The 19,467-nt window shown below is 41.5% G+C and overlaps 1 protein-coding gene across 4 annotated transcripts in view; it reads right to left on the bottom strand.

Annotated features, from left to right (window-relative positions):
* The window catches only part of ECPAS (Ecm29 proteasome adaptor and scaffold), a 100,003-nt gene that overhangs the window by 22,089 nt on the left and 58,447 nt on the right, over positions 1-19,467 (bottom strand). For all 4 annotated transcript variants that reach the window (XM_025888018.2, XM_025888019.2, XM_073876560.1 and 1 more), the window contains 14 exons: positions 19,050-19,130; positions 17,638-17,863; positions 16,484-16,575; positions 14,310-14,444; positions 13,372-13,534; positions 12,763-12,935; positions 11,442-11,543; positions 7,912-8,035; positions 7,112-7,257; positions 6,616-6,670; positions 5,187-5,301; positions 4,432-4,500; positions 1,410-1,527; positions 926-1,093 (listed from right to left, as the gene is read on the bottom strand). In XM_025888018.2, coding sequence (XP_025743803.1) covers positions 926-1,093; positions 1,410-1,527; positions 4,432-4,500; positions 5,187-5,301; positions 6,616-6,670; positions 7,112-7,257; positions 7,912-8,035; positions 11,442-11,543; positions 12,763-12,935; positions 13,372-13,534; positions 14,310-14,444; positions 16,484-16,575; positions 17,638-17,863; positions 19,050-19,130 — 1,767 coding nt within the window. The remainder of the gene's footprint in view (positions 1-925; positions 1,094-1,409; positions 1,528-4,431; positions 4,501-5,186; positions 5,302-6,615; positions 6,671-7,111; positions 7,258-7,911; positions 8,036-11,441; positions 11,544-12,762; positions 12,936-13,371; positions 13,535-14,309; positions 14,445-16,483; positions 16,576-17,637; positions 17,864-19,049; positions 19,131-19,467) is intronic.

The following is a 19,467-nucleotide window of genomic DNA, read 5'->3' as shown; positions in this document are numbered from 1 at the left end:
ACTAAAGTATTTTAACCCAAAATGGCAAAATCCAATTTCTTTTTAAATCACTTTTACTGCTGATTAAATAAAGGAAGGCAAAGAAAAGAGAGAGAGAGGACACCCTGTTCTCCAGGAAAGAATTAGGGAAAGAAGAGAGTGGATTCAAGAGATACTCTGGAAGCAGAATCAACAGAATTCGCTACTGGATTCAACTGAAAGTAGGGGCACAACAGACATAACTCAAGAGGACACCAAGTTTCCCGGTACGGGTAAATGGACGAATGCTGAGGAGAGAGGGGAAAGCCCTGTTCTGGACATGTTAAGTTGCAGGAACTGTGAAACAACATCCAAGTGAAGCGGGCAGCTGGATGTACAAATCAGGAACACAAGTCAAGTCTGGGCCAAAATATAAGATTGGGAACCATCACAAGTAAGATGACATTTAGATTCACTGGAACTGCTGAGCTCAAAACATAAAGTTGAGAGAGTAAAAGGTACTCAGAGGCAAGCCTTGAGAAATCCTAACATCAACAAGTGGACTCGAGTATGACAAGCAGCCAGAGAACAGAAAACCAAGAGAGAAAATCATACATGGTAATGGCCTGTTTCCTTGTCTAGCTCCTCAACAAAGGGAACTCCTTGAAGGCAAGACTGTGACCTGTTCCCCACTGTATGGACAGTCCCGATGGACACGGTATTCCGTTTGTGTGAGTACCCCACCACTTCCTCAGCCAGCCACCCCATGGACAGTTAGGTTCTTCCCATTCTTGAGATTTTAATAAATGTGGCCATGAGCATCTTCGACATCTTGAAAGAACAGAGAAAGCAAAGAATGAAAGAAAGCTTATTTGTTTAAACAGGTAAGTACACAGAGCAGAAAGAAAGACGGGCCTTGGGTTGAAATCCCACGCGTAACCTTGGACAAGGGTTCCCAGATACTTGCCGTTGATTTGTCAGTGACCAATGCATTCCAAATACTTGTCATGGCCTGTCGAATGCCCAGGTTGGGATCAAACTGGTAACGATAAAGACGGGGAACCAGCTGAGGCAGGAAAGGAGCCAGCTGTTCCCCAGCTCTGGAGGCAATCACATTAAAACCAAAAGCAGCACCCTAAAAAAAATAAGATGGTGATGAAGTGACTCAGATACCTCACTGTGGTAAAATGTTAATTTATTAAATCTACGAAGATCACAAAATCCTCCCTCCCAAACCTGTCCCTGGACCTGATCCACTGGGTGTCTCAGCTGTAGCGGTAACAACAACCATGCAGTGGTCTGGCTCTAATCCCAGCAACCATGCCATGGCCTGGCTCCCTCTAACCCCAGACTTTTACAAAGCATACTGCGTATCATTTGCCACTGCCAGCCAATGTAGCAGGTTTGGTTTGGAGATAAAAAGTAAAAACCGTCCAGTGATAGCAACTTACCTTCCTAGAGTTCCACATTGCATGATGGTTGGCTAAATTCATAAATTTATACACCAGATCTGGCTGACTAAGATCACTTGCCAGAGAACAAAGCTCCTTGTAAGTAGAGAGGCCCTGGCTTGGAAACAAACAAACAAAAAGTACACAATGTATTTCTCTGTCTCCAGCCTAGTAAAAGTTACCTCACCAATATTAGTGGGACATTTTAAAATTATGTTCTCAATCCCATTACCACAGAGGAAGAGAATGCAGTTGAGAGGAATATAAAGTCACCTAGTTCAATGACTGACAAGGCCAGGTAAATGACAGGAAGGCCCCCATGAGTCCCTTGGACGTGGAGCCCTCACCTGCCCCCCAGGAGGTGGCTCAGTAGTTCCTTGTGACCTTGTGCACCAATCTCTCTCAGAATCAGGAGTCGCTCAGAGACAACTTCTATCATCCCCAAGTCTTTTCTAAGCTACAGCACCCCAATCATTTTTAAGTATTTATTTTAATTCCAGTTAGTTAACAGTGTTATATTAGTTTCAGGTGTACAATACAGTGATTCAACACTTCCACACATCAACCAGTGCTCCTCACAACACGTGCCCGCCTTGATTCCCATCACCTACTTTACCCATCCCCCACTCCCCCCTGGTGACAAGTTTGTTCTCCTTAGTTAAGAGTCTGTATCTTGGTTTTCATCTCTTTTTTCCCCATATGATCATTTGTTTGACTCTTAAATTCCACATGTGAGTGACATCACACAGAATTTGTCTTTCTCTGACTTATTTCCCTTAGCATTATAGCTCCCTGCTCGGCGGGGAGTCTGCCTCTCCCTCTGACCCTCCCCCTTCTAATGCTCTCTCTCTCTCTCATTCTCTCTCTCAAATAAATGGATGAATAAAATCTTAAAAAAAAAAGGCATTATACTCCCTATAACCCCATCCATGTTGTTGGAAATGGCAAGATTTCGTTCTTTCTTATATCTGAATAATATTCCATTGTGTATATATATACGTACACCACATCTTTATCCATTCATCTACCTCAGTGAACAGCTGGGCCACTTCCATATCCCAGCTATTGTAGATAATGCTGCTATAAACATCAGGGTGCATGTACACCTTTGAATTAGTATTTCTGTATTCTTTGGGTAAATACCCAGTAGTGTGATTGCTGGATCATAGGGCAGTTCCATTTTTAACTTTCTGAGGAGCCTCCACACTGTTTTCCACAGTAGCTGCACCAGTGTGCATTCCCACCAACCGTGCAAGAGGAGGTTCCTTTTCCTCCACATCCTTGCCGGCACCTGTTGTTTCTTGTGCTGTTGATTTTAGCCATTCTGACAGATGTGACGTGATATCTCATTGTGGTTTTGATTTGAATTTCCCTGATAAGTGATGTTGAGCTTCTTTTCATGTGTCTGTTGGCCATCTGGATGTCTTCTCTGGAGAAATGTCTGTTCCTATCTTCTGCCCATTGTTTTTTAGGTGTTGAGTTGTATCAGTTCTTTATATGTATTAGATACTAGCCCTTTATCAGATATGTATTTGCAAATATCTTCTCCCATTCCACAGGCTGCCTTTAGTTTTGTTGGTTGTATCCTTTACCGCACAGCTTTTTGTTTTGATGTAGTCCCAATAGTTTGCTTTTGTTTCCCTTCCCTCAGGAGAAATCTCTAGAAAGAAGTTGCTTTGGCCGATGTCAAAGAGGTTACTTGCCTGTGCTCTCCTCCAGGATTTTTATGGTTTCAGGTCTCACTTTTAGATCTTTAATCCATTTTGACTTTATTTCTGTGTATTTCTTTTGCATGTTGTTGTCCAGTTTTCCCAACACCATTTGTTGAAGAGACTGTCTTTTTCCTATTGGATATTCTTTCCTGCTTTGTCAAAGATTAACTGACCATATAATTACAGGTTTCTGGGCTCTCTATTCTGTTCCATTGATCTATGAGTCTAGTTTTGTGCCAGTACTATACCAATTACTATAGCTTTGTAATACAGCTTCAAGTCTACAATTGTGATGCCTCTGGGCTTCACTTTTCTTTTTCAAGAGGGCTTTGGCTCTCCAGGGTCTGTTGTAGTTCCATACAAATTGTAGGACTGCAGTACCCAATCTTGATAACTCCTTCTGAGTCCTATTAACTTTCCTCTGAACAAATAATATTTCCTTAAATACCTGATCATTTGTATTAGTTATTCTGTGAAAAGAAAGCACTTTTTAAAAACTCAGAAAAAGTCTACAGGGAGAGTAAGTGGAACAAAAATAACTTCTAATGTGGAAACAGCGAGCTATGGGAGAAAGTCAAGAACAGAACAAATGGCTGCTCTCTGGTGTTGCAGACAACACTGACGCAGGGCCCAGCCAGCTGCACAGTTTGACCTGAGGGGTTTGAGAGGAAAAGCATCAGCATAACCACAATGGAATAATGGTAAGAAAAAGGAGGCAAGGCTCTAGGAACAAATTTGATGGACCCCACAATATCAAGCAGAACTGCCCCCACCAAAAAACGAGGTGCAGCGGATGCCGAGCTATGCTGCCAGACCGCCCCTCACGACTCAGCTGGCTGGGAGCTAACGGAACTGCCCTTAGTCCAAGGTCAGGTCCTCCCCCAGAGCAGCTCACCACCAATGGCTAGTCACTGAGGGGATGTAAAGCCTAATGAGGGGATGTAATGTCCTGGCCCCTCAAAGCAGGACAACTCTGAAGGGCCTGCCCAGCCCAGTTCCACAGGCCATGGTCTGCTTAAGTGTTGGCAGAAGGTCAGCTCCTCCTTGGGCCATCGGCCCTCTCCTGCCTCCTCACTGCCCTAGGTGATGAGCCTGGGGCACTCTTCAGTCAGCTTCCAGCTTTGTCCAAAACTCCACCTCAGAGTCTGTTTCCCAAGAACCCCAATCTAAGACACTATGATTTCTCCACAGAAGTTTTCTTCTTCCACTAACACACATTTCCTAGGAGGGTGGAAATCAGTGTTGTGAGTGCTTCCATTCAGAGACTAAAGGTGTCAGTGATGACCGATCAATGGATTTGGCACACTTACCCATCGGGTGTTTTGCCAAGGCTTCCCCCTTGAAATACCACTGTCTCTCCAGAAACTTCATGTTTAGTTCTAAAGCAAAACAACAGTAAGACTTTATATTAGCCTCAAATTTTTCATACCAGCAATCAGCTAACTGACTCATTTCTTTTATAAATTGATAAAATCAAATTCCATAGCAGGTATCGACCAAGATGTAAAAGTCAACTAAATCCTTTCCAATCAGCCTGAGAATTCTGTAAAACTAACTGTAGGATGAACAAAGAGATGTAAAAGACATTCCACATCAAGTTAAACTGAATTAAATGTGGTCATCCATTAAAAAGTCTCCTCCCTGCAAGGAAGGCAACATAAAACAGTAACCAATTACAAGAATGACTGCCCCTCTCGTCCTCTTCACAAACCAGACTATGAAATACATGCAAGCTTCCCCTCCACATCTTCATTTTCATTTAGCCAACAGCAATTACGGTATTATTATAATCCAATGCTTTGATTATCCTGAGATCATTCAACTTTTAAAGCTTGACCTACTGGCCGGCCTGTTTCTGAACAGTAGTTTAGTTTACTTCACTTTACTGTCTAAACAGTATACACTGAATAATTAAACTGCTGTCCACCACATAACAATCACTGACTTGAATTTTAAGACTTAATAAACAAGAACATCAAATGCTGAATTTTCCTTCTTCCACTGCATATTCTCAGTATGTGCAAATCGTTCTGTGTTTAAGTCTGAAATGGACAATTCACTGTACCTTTTGCCAGTCATAAGTGTCTCTACAAGTGTAGAAACCAATTCCTGTTGATCTTGTTCATTGCCCAGTTCATACACCAACCCAAGGCCTTTTGAGGCAACGTCTTGGCTAAGTTCTGCACAAAAGTCAGACAAAATAGTATTACTTTAAGAAAATTTGCCTTCTGGCCATTGTCGGATTTTTTTAAAAAGTTATAATAGAAATCCAAAATGATATCCAAGTGAAGACATGAAAGCAGAATCAATATGCCTATTTTGTTAAAACATATTAAATCCTCTCAGTGGACATGGCACCAAACATCCCTGTAAGTTAAGAATTACATTCACAAAAGATCCAACTCACAAACCAAGTCAACCCTGCTGGGCTTTAGTGTTCTGTGTACTACAAGTCATAAATGTGAAAAGTACAACAGCCTCACGGATTTCAATATACCCACACCCAATTTTTTTTAAGTAAAAAGTCAATATGAGACCCTATGTTTAAAACAATTTATAAAACAGGGGCGCCTGGGTGGCTCAGTCAGTTAAGAGTCACCTTTGGCTCAGGTCATGATCCCAGGGTCCTGGGATTGAGCCCCACGTTGGGCTCCCTGCTCAGCGGGGAGCCTGCTTCTCCCTCTGCCTCTGCCCCTCCCCCCTGCTTGTGCGCACACGCTCTCTCTCTCTCAAATAAATAAAATCTTTAAAAAAAAATTTTATAAAACAAAGCTACTGTTTAAATGTCTAATACATTCGCTCTCTCCTAGCTTACATCACAAAGAGAAAAGGAGTAAGAAATAGAAAAAAGCTATTTTTATAAGTACTAATGTTAAAGAAGGCCTTGGCACCATTGTTTTTTCATTTTCGATAATTGAATTTAAAAAGAGATTAACATATAGTGTATTATTAGTTTCAGAGGTAGAGTTCAGTGATTTCTTCAGTCTTATATAACACCCAGTGCTCACTACATCATGTGCCCTCCTTAATGTCCATCACCCAGTTACCCCATCCCCCAGTTACCCCATCCCCCCACCCCACTCCCCTCCAGCAACCCTAAGTCGGTTCCATTTTTAAATGTGAAACTGAAGAACATGATCTAATTAATTAAATCAACCCAAAAAAATACTTCCCTGTGTTCCTTCTTTTATGTTCATTAACCTAGATTTTTTAAAATTTAAAACACAACGGGGCGCCTGGGTGGCTCAGTCGTTAAGCGTCTGCCTTCGGCTTAGGTCATGATCCCAGGGTCCTGGGATCGAGCCCCGCGTCTGGCTCCCTGCTCCGCGGGAAGCCTGCTTCTCCCTCTCCCACTCCCCCTGCTTATGTTCCCTCTCTCGCTGTATCTCTCTCTGTCAAATAAATAAATAAATAAAATCTAAAATAAATAAATAAATAAAACTTAAACACAAGCTTAGTTAAGTTTGCAAATCAAATATTTACCAATAACTTACCATCATTTTCCGACAAAACGGAAACAAATGCACTCTGAATTTCTTTAAGGTGAGACTGAAAGAAGAAAACAGGCATTCAAGAACACAAACTCTACCTCTTGGTAGATTAAGGGAAGGTAAGAATCTTGTCTCAGGGCATACAACACCTTGTAAGAGTCTTCCGACCCAAGACAGCCACAAACCCTATTGTGTTCTGTCTGAAGGCGGCCAAATCACCTGAAGGTTGTATGCTCACAGGTAGTCTAATACACACTCAGCCTCCCCATCCTGACCACCTGACCTTATGCCTTCAAGTTTAGAATCATCTTCCAGCCACTGTACATGAGGCTGCCAACCTTCATTCACAGCTTCTTTCAAAATATCTGTTATTGGCTAATGACCCTCACTATCAGCACTGGCCCTCACTTTCATACACTTTCCTTCCTATCACCTTTTAATTATAAATATTTCAAAGATGGTTTCCAACAGTGCTGAACACATTTCTAGAATGGCTTACCTTCACTTCTTTATGAGTACTTAGCTTCCTCACAAGGGAAAGGAGCCAGATGCAGGCCGCTTGCCTCATGTGTGGGTTGGGGCTGACGATATGTTTATTTAAAATCACATCCAATACCCAGGGGACCACATCATTCACTTTGGCTCCTGGGGGGAAAGAAAGGAATGATAAAATCAATTAAAACAAATGAAAAGAGTATCCTGAAAAATTAAATTTTACTCAATATTTACTCAATACAACAATCCTAGAACATATTCAAGTCTACACAATTAAGGTGTTTAGGCTGCTGAAGGAACTGATAATCATCCATTTCAGAACCACAAGACATATGAAACCATGGTATCTATGACATGTAGTCAGAAAGTACGCACTCCCTCATCATGTAGGCACTAAAAGCCAGTGCACCTTCAGTGCAGAGGTATGTGGTGCATGAGCAGAAGACCCTGAGGCTTCATTACGTGATAAGGATTAAGGGACAGGTAACTTGGAAACGTAACTATGCCTCGACTTCCGAAAATGGCTAAATACACCAATCCTCCAGAAAAAGCACAAGTTTGAAGGTAATACATAGCTAACTCCATGTTTCCCAAAGAACTAAAAAAGATCTCATTCATTTTGTTGTGTTCACTCTCCTTTAGCCAACTATTTTTCTTGACTGAACCAAACTGATAAGACATATATAAATACCTGAAAAAGAGTTAAAATGGAACGCATAAATTTTTTCTTTTGCTTCAAATGTGGTAACAAGACCAGAAAGGGTTATTTGAGGATTACGAAAGGCTTAGCTGAGTATGAGGTACCAGCAGGGGGAGTATATTCCTCCTCCGTCACCAGCCAGGCGTCCCGGGCAGCCACGGAGCTCGTTCCCACAGCAGCACTGGTGAGGGCTTCGCCAATAGTGAACTGCAGTTCTATCTGCTTGGCCTGCAATCATGCAAACGAAAGCCATGAATCACTGAGAACATTTCCCCACAACATCCACTTCCACAAAAAGCTGTTTCAGATCTTGTCTGTCAACATGCTCTGTTTTCACTCTTTTGCCTGGATTGCTCTCACCTAAGCTGGTGGCTCGGAGGGGAGGGGAGGGAACGGAGAATGTAAGAATGCCCTGAAGATCTTTTCCCAACCCCACGTTGCCCTCCTCACCCTTGGCAGAGAACCACTAAGCAGGGATTTTTAATCTCTGGAGGAAAAGGGTACAGACTGAAGCCATGCAGATGTCGGGGCAAATTCTTATCTGTCTCTCACCGGCTACATACACTTATTTAAACTGAGCCTCAACTTCGTTTGTAACGCAGGTGTAACCATCACCCAGCTCGTCAGGAGGAAACGAGGGTAACGTACATAAAGTTTCTAGGGGACACCTGGTGTGCAGTAACAGCACAATACATAGCAGCCATTCTAACTGATTAATACTTCCTCTGGGCACTGTTAAATTACATGGTGTCCGCAAACTACTCTCCAGTGGTTCCGATAAAAGAGAGAATGCAGTAAAATGGTAAAATTTGGTGTATCTGGATAAAACAGTATAGAAGGACAGAGATCCATGAAAAGCTAGCTAGCTTCACTAGCAAGTTAATAATCCAGACAAGAACAGTTCTTCATGCTAGTCTTACAACTGCACTGTAAGGCTGAAATTGTTTCAAAAACCAAACATTAAGAAAATTCTATATAGTATATACTCAAATTTTTAAAAAAGAATTTTCGAGAGCGAGCGAGCATGTGCAAGCGAGCAGGGGGAAGGGGCAGAGGGAGAAGGAGAAAGAGAATCTTGTTTGTTTGTTGTTATTTTTTTTTGGAGAATCTTAAATAGGCTCCACACCCAGCACAGAGCCCGACACGGGGGCTCGATCTCATGACCCTCAGAACATGACCTGAACCAAAATCAAGAGTCAGATGCTTAACTGACTGAGCTGCCCGGGTACCCCTCAAATTTTTTTTAATTTGGTTTAGAAAATTTTGACACACTGGGGCACCTGGGTGGCTCAGTCAGTTAAGTGTCTGACTCCAGCTCGTCATGATCTCAGGGTCCTGGAATTGAGCCCCGTGTTGGGCTCCTTGCTCAGTGGGGAGCCTCCTTCCCCCTCTACCCCTCACCCCCACTTGTGCACACATGCTTGCTCTCTTTCTCAAATAAATAAAATCTTTTTTCTCTTTAAAGATTTTACTTGTTTATTTGATAGAGAGAGACACAACAAGAGAGGGAACACAAGCAGGGGGAGTGGAAGAGGGAGAAGCAGGCTTCCTGCTGAGCAGGGAGCCTGATGCGGGGCTCGATCCCAGGACCCTGGGACCATGACCTGAGCCGAAGGCAGACGCTTAATGACTGAGCCACCCAGGCGCCCCATAAATAAAATCTTAAAAATAAATTTTTGACACGTTTCACAAGCATGTAGCACTCAACATGGAATTGGACCTTAGTTCCCTTTGGTTTTTTTCTCTGTTTACTATAAACTGGAAAACAACTAAGAATTTGGGGACTAAGAAGAGAATGAAGAAGAGAGTTCCCACAAGGAGCATGGGAATAGTGACCTTTGAGAGAACTCTACCAAGCACAGACCCACAGTGTAGCCAGCCATTCCTAAGCTCAATCAACTATGCTCTCATCTCAAATGAGGTGTCAAGTTCTGATGCCAGATGCTTCCTACTCTGAGGAAAAAGAATTTCAGGGCTTCAGTTCCACAGCTTCCCTGGCCAAAAAATTCTTTGGAAATTCTAAACAAAGAAAAGGTATGTAAACACAGAGGATCCTATAGTAAGGATTCATTTTACGTGCCTGTTTTCAAATGTTTTCCTTTTTTCTTCTTTAAAAATTTATGACAGAGATGGATTTCTTCTAGTTTTATTTAAATAAATAAAGTTTTGGGGCCCTGGGTGGCTCAGTCAGTTAAACATCCGACTTGACTTTGGCTCAGGTCATGATCTCAGGGTCATGAGATGGAGCCCCAAGTCAGGCTCCGTGCTGAGCATGGAGCCTGCTTAAGATTCTCTCTCCCTCTCTCTGTCCCTCATCATGTGCACACACATGCGTGCTCTCTCTCTATAAAGATAATTAATTAATTTAAAAAGAAATAAGAAAGCAGACACTATAAGCTTTTCCCCAAGCGGTTACAATGTCAATGACACAAGGGAGAACTGGATGTGTGTATAATTCATTCTCAAACAATTCACATTAAAAATACTGGATTATGATTCCAGAGACCTGGATCCTAACACTGGCTCTGTCACTCACTGGCCTTAGTCCTCAACTCCAACCTGCTTCCTGCCTCCCGCCCATCCTTCCAGGCCCAGCAGCAACCTTGCCTCCAAAAACCTGCACCAAGTCTCCAGACAGAAGTACTCACACTCCCCCTTGTGAGTCTACTCCCTGACATGCAAACATCTCTTCGTTCAGTTACTCTTCCCACATTTACTAAGGTCCTACTACTTCTAATCACACTGCAAGGCACCTATTTCATAATGGGGATCAGGAAAGACTATGCCTTCAGTCTAGTGGAAAATTAGAAACTGTGATAAATGCTATGAAGAAAAAGTATGGAGAGTCAGGAGAGCCCAGTATCTAAGGAATCTACTCTAGTTCAGCAGCAACCCAAAAAAGGAAGTATTTGTCTTTCAAAAGCTCAGGGCAAAGAAGACAAAGAGGCTGGTGTACAAAAATGGGAGCAAGTAACGAGAACCAAGCCTAGATGAGGGGCCGTATCAGGCCATGTTAAGACTTACGACACGGGACTAGCAACTGCCTGCTTGTAGGTCTTCCCAACTACATTAGAAATTTATCCAGATGACAGAAGCTTGGCCACCTGCCTCAAGAGCAACTGGAATACCAGCACCCACTTCCCACATGTAGCTGATTGGGTGAGCCTCCCCTTCTACCCACACTGCATCGGGCTTTACTCAAAAACGAAGAGGAAAGTACTTTCCCATGTAGGTGATTTACTCAATGCTATGCCCACCAAAGTGGTAAGCCCAAGACTGGTACTCAGTTAAGTACTTGGTGAATAAATGAATAAAGGTTTAATTTAAAATCTCACAGCATGCCAGGGTGCCTGGGTGGCTCAGTCAAGTTAAGCATCTGCCTTCAGCTCAGGTCATGATCCCAGGGTCCTGGGATTGAGCCCCATGTTGGGCTCCCTGCTCAGCGGGGAGTCTGCTTCTCCCTCTCTCTCTCTCTCCCCCTCTGCCCCTCGCCCTCCCCCCCATATTCTCTCTTTCTCTCTCTCTAAAACAGATGAAAAAATTTAAAAAAATAAAATAAAATAAAATATCACAGCATGCAAAATTCCACACCTTTTGTTTGATTAACTTAACAATCAGAGAGCAATATAAATACCTCCACAGAATCCATCAGACCTTGCAAGAGGAGTTTCTGGTGAGGAAAATCTCCATCCCCAACTGGAAAATATCCCAGTGTTTGGATTGCTCGTTCTTTCATCTAGAAAACCAGAGAATTTTGCTTTAAAAAAAAAAAAAAAAGTACGTAACAGCTTTATAACCCAGAACAGTGTTTCCAAAATGAGATGACAGGGAGGGCAGTCTGTCTAAAGCACTTATGCATGCAAGTTTTTTTTTAAAGTATCCACAATTTCACAGAATTATGTGTATAAGACATTGGAGGTAGAAAGACATAAAACTGAGTTCATTAAGGGTCCATGGCTGCAAAAGAAGAAGAAAGCCTTTAACAAGATTTATTATCCGTCACCGTCACACTGTTTATAAATGTAGATTCTGGGCCCAAAGGACCTAAGGTCAAATCACAGCTTAACCATTTTAGCAGCCTTTACAGGTATGTGACCCTAGGCAAGTTACTGCACTCTCTGTGACTCCATTTCTTCATATGGGAAAGGAGAGATGACAAGTGTACCTACTTCAGTAGACCTTCTGAAGAGTTCCATTAATTAACATATATGAAGCCCTTAGCATACGCCTGGCACATTACAAGTGTTCAACAATGGTTGGTGAGCACTAATTAGTTAATAATAGCTAACAAAAACTACACTGTGATAGTCTCAGGAAGTTTTAAATGGTACCTAGACCAAGAATAAGATTGTTCATTAAATTGGTAGTAAACTGATTTATCTGCTCATTAAATCATGTTATATTTCAACACTGAGGTCCTCTGATCACAAATGTTTTAAAGTTTATGAAAGTGTTTATCTAAAACTAAAAATGATAAATGTCCTTCTCCTCAGACATTACTCACACTGCTTCCTAACATCCAGACTTCTTAAAACCATTTTTGCTGTCAGAGGTTAAGATTTAGATTTGGTCTAAAACTACAAAAGTGGTAACAACTATTTAACACTTTATTACCCACTTTCGCATGACAAAAGAATTACCTGTGCAGCTAGTTCTTTACCCAAATCCTAACAGTTATGGGTCTATATCGGAACAACTGGGCCAAACGGTGCACGCACAGAGGTCATACACAGATTACCCCTAACTCAAAACTAAATAGTCACTAGACTTTATCATTCTTTTTTTACATTAAATCCTTCCTCCAACTGCACTGTCATCTATCCTCATTGCAACTGCGTTTTTGCTCCCTTATGTATCTATGAATAGAAAGAATTTCAGAAGAAGGGGAAAAAAGGAGAGACTTGCCTTATTTGTTGAAAGAATTTCAGAAGAAGGGGAAAAAAGGAGAGACTTGCCTTATTTGTTTCTTTACTGGAGGGTATTCTATTCAGCAAGCTTTCTACAAGATGTGATTTGGTGAAGCCAGATCCCTCACTGGGGATTGGGAGCGGACCGTTCCTGCCGATTTCACCGAGGGCTGTGCAGGCAGCAATGGCCAGGAGGGGCGACGTACTGTCCAAAAACGAGCCTGGAAGCACATGAGCCAAGACTCTACAGAAGAAGACACTACTGCTCTTGGGGTCCGGGGCAAGCAGCAAGGGACTCAAGACTGTCTCAGAGATGGCAAAACAAAATCAAAGTCCACATTTTCTTCTAATTAGTAATTTGTGAACATTCAGTCAGTAATGAAACAACACGGGAACAAGGCAGACAGCACTGTCCGCTTATAAATGTTTAAGGTTTTTCCCTGTAACGCAACCATCGCTGTCATACAGAAACACATAGGAAGAAACGTACAGAAAAATTAAAATACTTTCATTGTTATTAAAAGCACAAAACTTATCCACCATCAAGCAAGGTTTTGTGAAAAGACTTGTGCCTTTAAGGTGCAATGCTGTAAAAAGAAACTAAGATGCTGTAATAAATTTGAACCCAACTCAAGTCAGCACAAGTGAGTCAAGTACCTATTGTTTCCGTGGCACTCTGAATGAGTTCCTCTTGTTCCGGCAGGAAGTCGGCATCTGTCTCCAGGTCCTGCTGCTCTGCCATTCTCATTTTCTTTTTGGCCAAGTATCTTCCTACCGTGAATCCCAATGCAAGCAAGGATCCGTGCTGTATCTCTGGGCTCTGAACCACACAACAGCTCTTGTCACTCTCTCTCACATGCAAGAATGCACGGAAATAACAGTATGCTTAGGAGAGTCATCTCTCCAATAAAATGTAAGGCCAGAGAACAAAGTGATCATCTGAAGTTCTACTGAATGCTAACGAACCTGGAGTTTCCAACACTCAAGAATTCTGAGAAGGTAAGCTGAGTCTTGATTCACTTCGAATAATTCCCTAACCCCACACCCACACCAAGTCTGGGTGAAGTGACTCTCCTGCAGGCTCCCTGTAGCACCCAAACTTTCTTCTAGCTTGGAGCACTCACGTAACTACACTACCATTAATTTTCAAGCATAATTTCTCCCTTCTGCCCTACTGCCAACAAAATACAATGAGCAGACACGATTTCTAATTGCTAAAACCTCTAAACACAAAGTAGAGGTTTGATTATTCAAAAGCACGTGTTTCCTAATAGAACAGGCTTGACGACAGGTGGCTCTAGATGGGGAAAGAAAAAGGAACTAAGATGTCCGAGCACCTGGTAGTATGAGGGATCCTCGTGTAATCACTCCCCACTGTATTCCTAGCACCTAAAACAGCGCCGATTAGACACGAGGCACTCACAGTTGTTGAATGGACTGAATGAATCAATGTATTACCTATCTCAATTATTCTTCACCATCATAAAAGTTCCTTTTAGAAATGAGAACACAAAAACTAAAAACGTATCAGATGCTTTTAGAAAGCTCTCCCATCTCCCACAAAAAAGAACAAAGACAAAACTGATATAACATACATGATTGTCTTTTGTGGTCTTTATAAGCTGTTCTATCATTGACTTCAACTCATTCCCCGACACTGTAGATACCACCACAGAATAAAACAATGCCGCCAGTTCACGCATCTCTTCTTTACTGCTATTCATCAGACTCTGAGTGGTGTAGAAAAACAAATATATACGTGATATACAATCATCTTCCTACTGACAACATCTGACATTTAAAATTGAAAGAAAAAATGATACATTATATTGTTCAATCTATTGGTATCGGTAAGAAAATAACACAATAAGCTACGTCAAAATAAAATCTGAATTATATACCAAAATCTTCTGTGCATTTTCATCAAAAATACAAACATAAAACAGACAAAATACACAGATGATCTGAAACAGAGGTCAACAAATGCTTTCTCTAAAGGGCGAACAAGGCTTTGTAGGCCACCTGGTCTATGCAGCAACAACTCTATTCTTCCACTGTAGGGCAAGAGTAGCCACAGACAATGGAGAAATGAAGGGGCTATCTGTGTTCCAATAAAACTTTATGGACACTATAATTCTCATGTCAGAAAATACTACTCATCTTTTGATTTTTTTTCAACCATTTAAGAACATGAAAACCACTCTTAGCTTGCAGGCCAAACAAGAACAGGAGGCAAGGCAGATTTGGTACATGGACCATAGTTTGATGACCCCTGATCTACATGATCAAAAGTCAAAAACTGTACGATCATTTTACAATCAGCAAATATTCACAAGGAATAAAAAATCCTTTTTAAATTTGAAGCCATTTCATGAGGCCAGTCTTTCCAGAAAAGCACAAAACTTACACTTCTTGGTATATTATATTCATGCTTTCACCCTGAGATAACCTGCAAATTTTACCATAATTCAAGCTCCAATTTCCAAAAAGAACTGCATTATACACAGCCCAAGAGGTATATGAAACTGTATGAGCCATACCTGTACTAAAAAGAACTTTTCATTGTTTATGTGAAATTCAAATTTAACTGAGAATCTTGTGGGGTTTTTTTTTAAGATTTTTATTTATTTATTTGACAGAGAGAGATACAGAGAAAGAGAGGGGAACACAAGCAGGGGGAGCAGGAGAGGGAGAAGTAGGCTTCCCGCTGATCAGGGAGTCGATGCGGGGCTCGATCCCAGGACCCTGGGATCATGACCTGAGCCGAAGGCAGATGCTTAACGACTGAGCCAATCAGGCACCCCGAGAATCTTATATTTTTATTCGCTAAACCTGGCAATGCTTTTGGTGTTACCATGAGACAGGAACACTCTCCTACGTGGCTGGTGGGAGTGTAAATTGGTACCAGAGGATGTGAACTATCAGTCAGAACTGCAAAAGTCTATGTCCTCAATTCCACTTCTGGGGAATCTATCTAAAAAAACAGACTTCCTTATATTCAAAATGATGGACTGTTCATTGCAGCAGAGTGGAAGCAACCTAAATGACTATCAGTGAGGTTCTAGAATAAATCACGGCATAGTCATACAATGGAAAAAATGAAGCTGTTAAAGAGGACGTGCCCTCTCTATTTCTACAGAATACCTCTACATTCTAATGTTAAGTGAAAGAGGTAAGGCACAAAACAGTGTGAGAAGTTAAATAACTTAATAATAAAATTATACTATATGTTAACTAACTAGAATTTAAATAAACACTTGAAACAATAAAACTGTAGAAACCATGTACCTTTTGTGTAAAAGGAAGAAAAATTAAAAATGCTTATTTTTATTTGTGTGTATATGCATAAATAAACTCTAGAAAGTGCACCATATAGAAATAAGTGATGACCTACATATGTCAGGTGAGAGAGGAAGGGGCAGGAAGTTGGGAGATGTGGGTAGGTGGGAGAGAGTTACAGAAAGGAGATATTTTACCCATCTTTTGTTTAAGCTACACAAATCTATTTTAACTTTTGAAACAGAAAATACATATATTTTTTTTTACTTATATGATTCTCAATTCTTCTCTCACTCTCACCTAGATGGATTGTTGAGATACACTGATACACTGACCACCTACATGCTTCCCAGGAAGTGTTTGATAGAAGAGTTTTCAAAACAACCCAAAGGCAGGAAAGGTTATAGGAACACTAGTAGGAAGACGAAATTATAAGACTAAAGTGTAAAATATGCAGACTCAAAGAGAAATATACATGCATAGGATGTACCTTTATCCATTCTGTTTTGTCTACAAATTTGGTAGCCAGTTTTTCTGGATACACGGAGACAGCTTCCAATAAACAGTACATGACTGGCAAACCTAAATAAGAAAGAATTCAAAACCATTTTAGCTTCAAGAAAAGTGATAAACACACAGGGCTCACTAAATTCCTTTAAAGTATAAGGCTACTGGGGGCGCCTGGGTGGCTCAGTTGGTTAAGCGACTGCCTTCAGCTCAGGTCATGATCCTGGAGTCCCGGGATCGAGTCCCACATCGGGCTCCCTGCTCAGCGGGGAGTCTGCTTCTCCCTCTGACCCTCCCCCCTCTCGTGCTCTCTCTCTCTCTCTCATTCTCTCTCTCAAATAAATAAATAAAATCTTAAAAAAAAAAAATAAAGTATAAGGCTACTGGGACACCTGGGTGGCTCAGTCAGTTAAGCATCTGCCTTCAGCTCAGATCATGATCCCAGGGTCCTGGGATCGAGCCCCACACCAGGTTCCTAGCTTGGCAGGGAGCCTGCTTCTCCCTCTCCCTGCAGCTCCCCCTGCTTGTGCTCTCTCCCTCTGTCTCTGACAAATAAATTTAAAAAATCTTTAAATAAATAAAGTATAAGGCTACTGCTTTCCGAAGCATTCCCCAGTTCTACAAAACAAAAAGCAATTTAAATACAGTATGTGATCCAAAATAGCAAATTTATAGACTACGTATCTATAAAAAAATGCCCTGTTCTTCACACCCACTTCCAAAGTAAAAACATTATCTATTGTTAGCATTTCTTTCTGAGAAGAGTAAGAGTGTATCAAGAATGAATCAAAGGGCGCCTGGGTGGCTCAGTCGTTAAGCGTCTGCCTTCGGCTCAGGTCATGATCCCAGGGTCCTGGGATGGAGTCCCACATCAGGCTTCCTGCTCAGCAGGAAGCCTGCTTCTCCCTCTCCCACTCCCCCTGCTTGTGTTCCTGCTCTCACTCTCTGTCAAATAAATAAATAAAATCTTTAAAAAAAAAAGAATGAATCAAGTAAGTTTAGAAAAGAAACAAAGACTCATGTTCAGTTACAGTAGTGAAGGAAGAAAATAATTTTGCTATAAATTCTCAGCTGAGTTTAAAATGAGATTTCTGCTTAAGTGCCTTAATGTCCGTCCTCAGCAGCACGACCTCCTACCTCCAACACCTGCCAACAGCTGCTGAAGTAGGCCAATGTAGATCTGAACAGGGTGGGTTTCTCCACTCTTGGAAGAAGATGATGAGGATGTCGCCTGGCCGCCTGACAGCAAGGTCCTTATGTAGCGTCCAATGGCTGGGGCGTGGTCCTGCATATCAGCCAAACTCTGGGAGGTGGGCACCACTCCCGCACTGTGCGCTAGGCACATGCGCAAGTACAGGACTATCTAAAAGCAGAAGGAAGAAGAATACCAGACAAGCTCCTCAAGAAATTAGTATGGGAGGGTGCTCTTCAAAATGAGTTTCCCATTTTCATTCCCCCCTCCCCCCGCCGCCTTCATAAAGCTATTCAACAATCCTCACGAAAGCTGGAAAACCTGACTCAGTACGTTAACTGAAATTACCATAATGGAGCACAAATGACTCAGTACGTTAACTGAAATTACCATAATGGAGCACAATTTACATAACAAGCTTTTACAAATCCAGAGTGTTTTTAGTGGAGTTTAATGGAATTAAAATGCAAACTCAACTTTTTAAAGTCTAAACAATTACAGGGGCGCCTGGGTGGTTCAGCCAGTTAAAGCCTCCGACTTGTGATTTCAGCTCAGGTCGTGATCTCATGGGTCGCGAGACAGCCCTGTGACTGGCTCCACGCTCAGCGGGGAGTCTGCTTGAGATTCTCTCCCTCTGTGCCTCCCCCACTCGCATGCTCGCGCTCTCGCTCTAATAAATAAATAAATCTTTTTAAAGATTAAAAAAATAGCTAAACACTTACAATAAAAAATTGTTATTTTTGAAAGCTGGGGGGAGAGGGGAGAGTGAGCAGAAACCTGGGGCAAATCATCTATTCCTGTGGAACTCCAGTTGTATTTAATCTCCACCAACATAAGAATTTGAGAAAATGGATTCAAATCATAAGAGTAGACGCACCACCATAAAACCTTCTGATATAAACTGGCCACCCAGGAGTCCTCCTGAAGCTCTTTCCTTGACAGCTAAAATAGGCAGCAATTCCACTGTGGGTATCTTACTCTGAACAAGATTACCTCTTGTCATTTAATTAATACAAATCAATGACCTAAACAACAGATAATCCAAAGAACCTCAACATAGCCCTGGCTTTAAAATTCAAATCTAATTTTGCTGTAAAATCACAATAGTAATCAATGCAGAGCACCCAATTCTTCCACAAACAATCTCACTGAGATAAATATATTTACAGACTCCACTACGAATTGAAATAATACCAATTACTCAACACTGTTTTTCTAATAAACAATCTGGTGAAGGACAATGACATCACCATATGGCTTTATCTAAAACACAAAAAATTTCAGACATCTCTTTGGGTGTGACATTATCTTTTAGAACGTTTAGAGAGAGCAAAATGGAAATAGGTCAAAGTCCTACCTCTCCAAAGGCTGCTGGGTTAAATGGAAGGACAGTGGTCCCAGTCATGTACTTAGCTGGAGTTTTCATTCGATGGGAAGCCTAATAAAAATAAGCCAAAAACAAACACAATTACTAAAACATGGAGCACGTGTGCCCTTCCTCAATTCAAAAATAACTGTATTTCTAACTACATTATTGTTTGCTACTGTTTTTTTCTAATCAAAGCATTTTTCCATCAATCATGCTGATTTGCACATGTCCCTCAAACCCTAAATGATAGGTGTGGTGTCTTTTCTTCTTCCTGTTTTTACTGGCTTATTTAAAAAGAATAAACCTGCTCAGGGCACCTGGGTGGTTCAGTCAGTTGAGCATCTGACTTGGTTTCGGCTCAGGTCATGATCTCTGGGTTGCAAAACTGAGCCCTGTGTCAGGCTCT

Source organism: Callorhinus ursinus, unplaced genomic scaffold, assembly GCF_003265705.2.
Source record: "Callorhinus ursinus isolate GAN/ISIS: 27379988/994484 unplaced genomic scaffold, GSC_fseal_2.0 scaffold24, whole genome shotgun sequence".
Taxonomy (NCBI): domain Eukaryota; kingdom Metazoa; phylum Chordata; class Mammalia; order Carnivora; family Otariidae; genus Callorhinus; species Callorhinus ursinus.
This window is presented reverse-complemented; position numbering and strand designations above follow the sequence as displayed.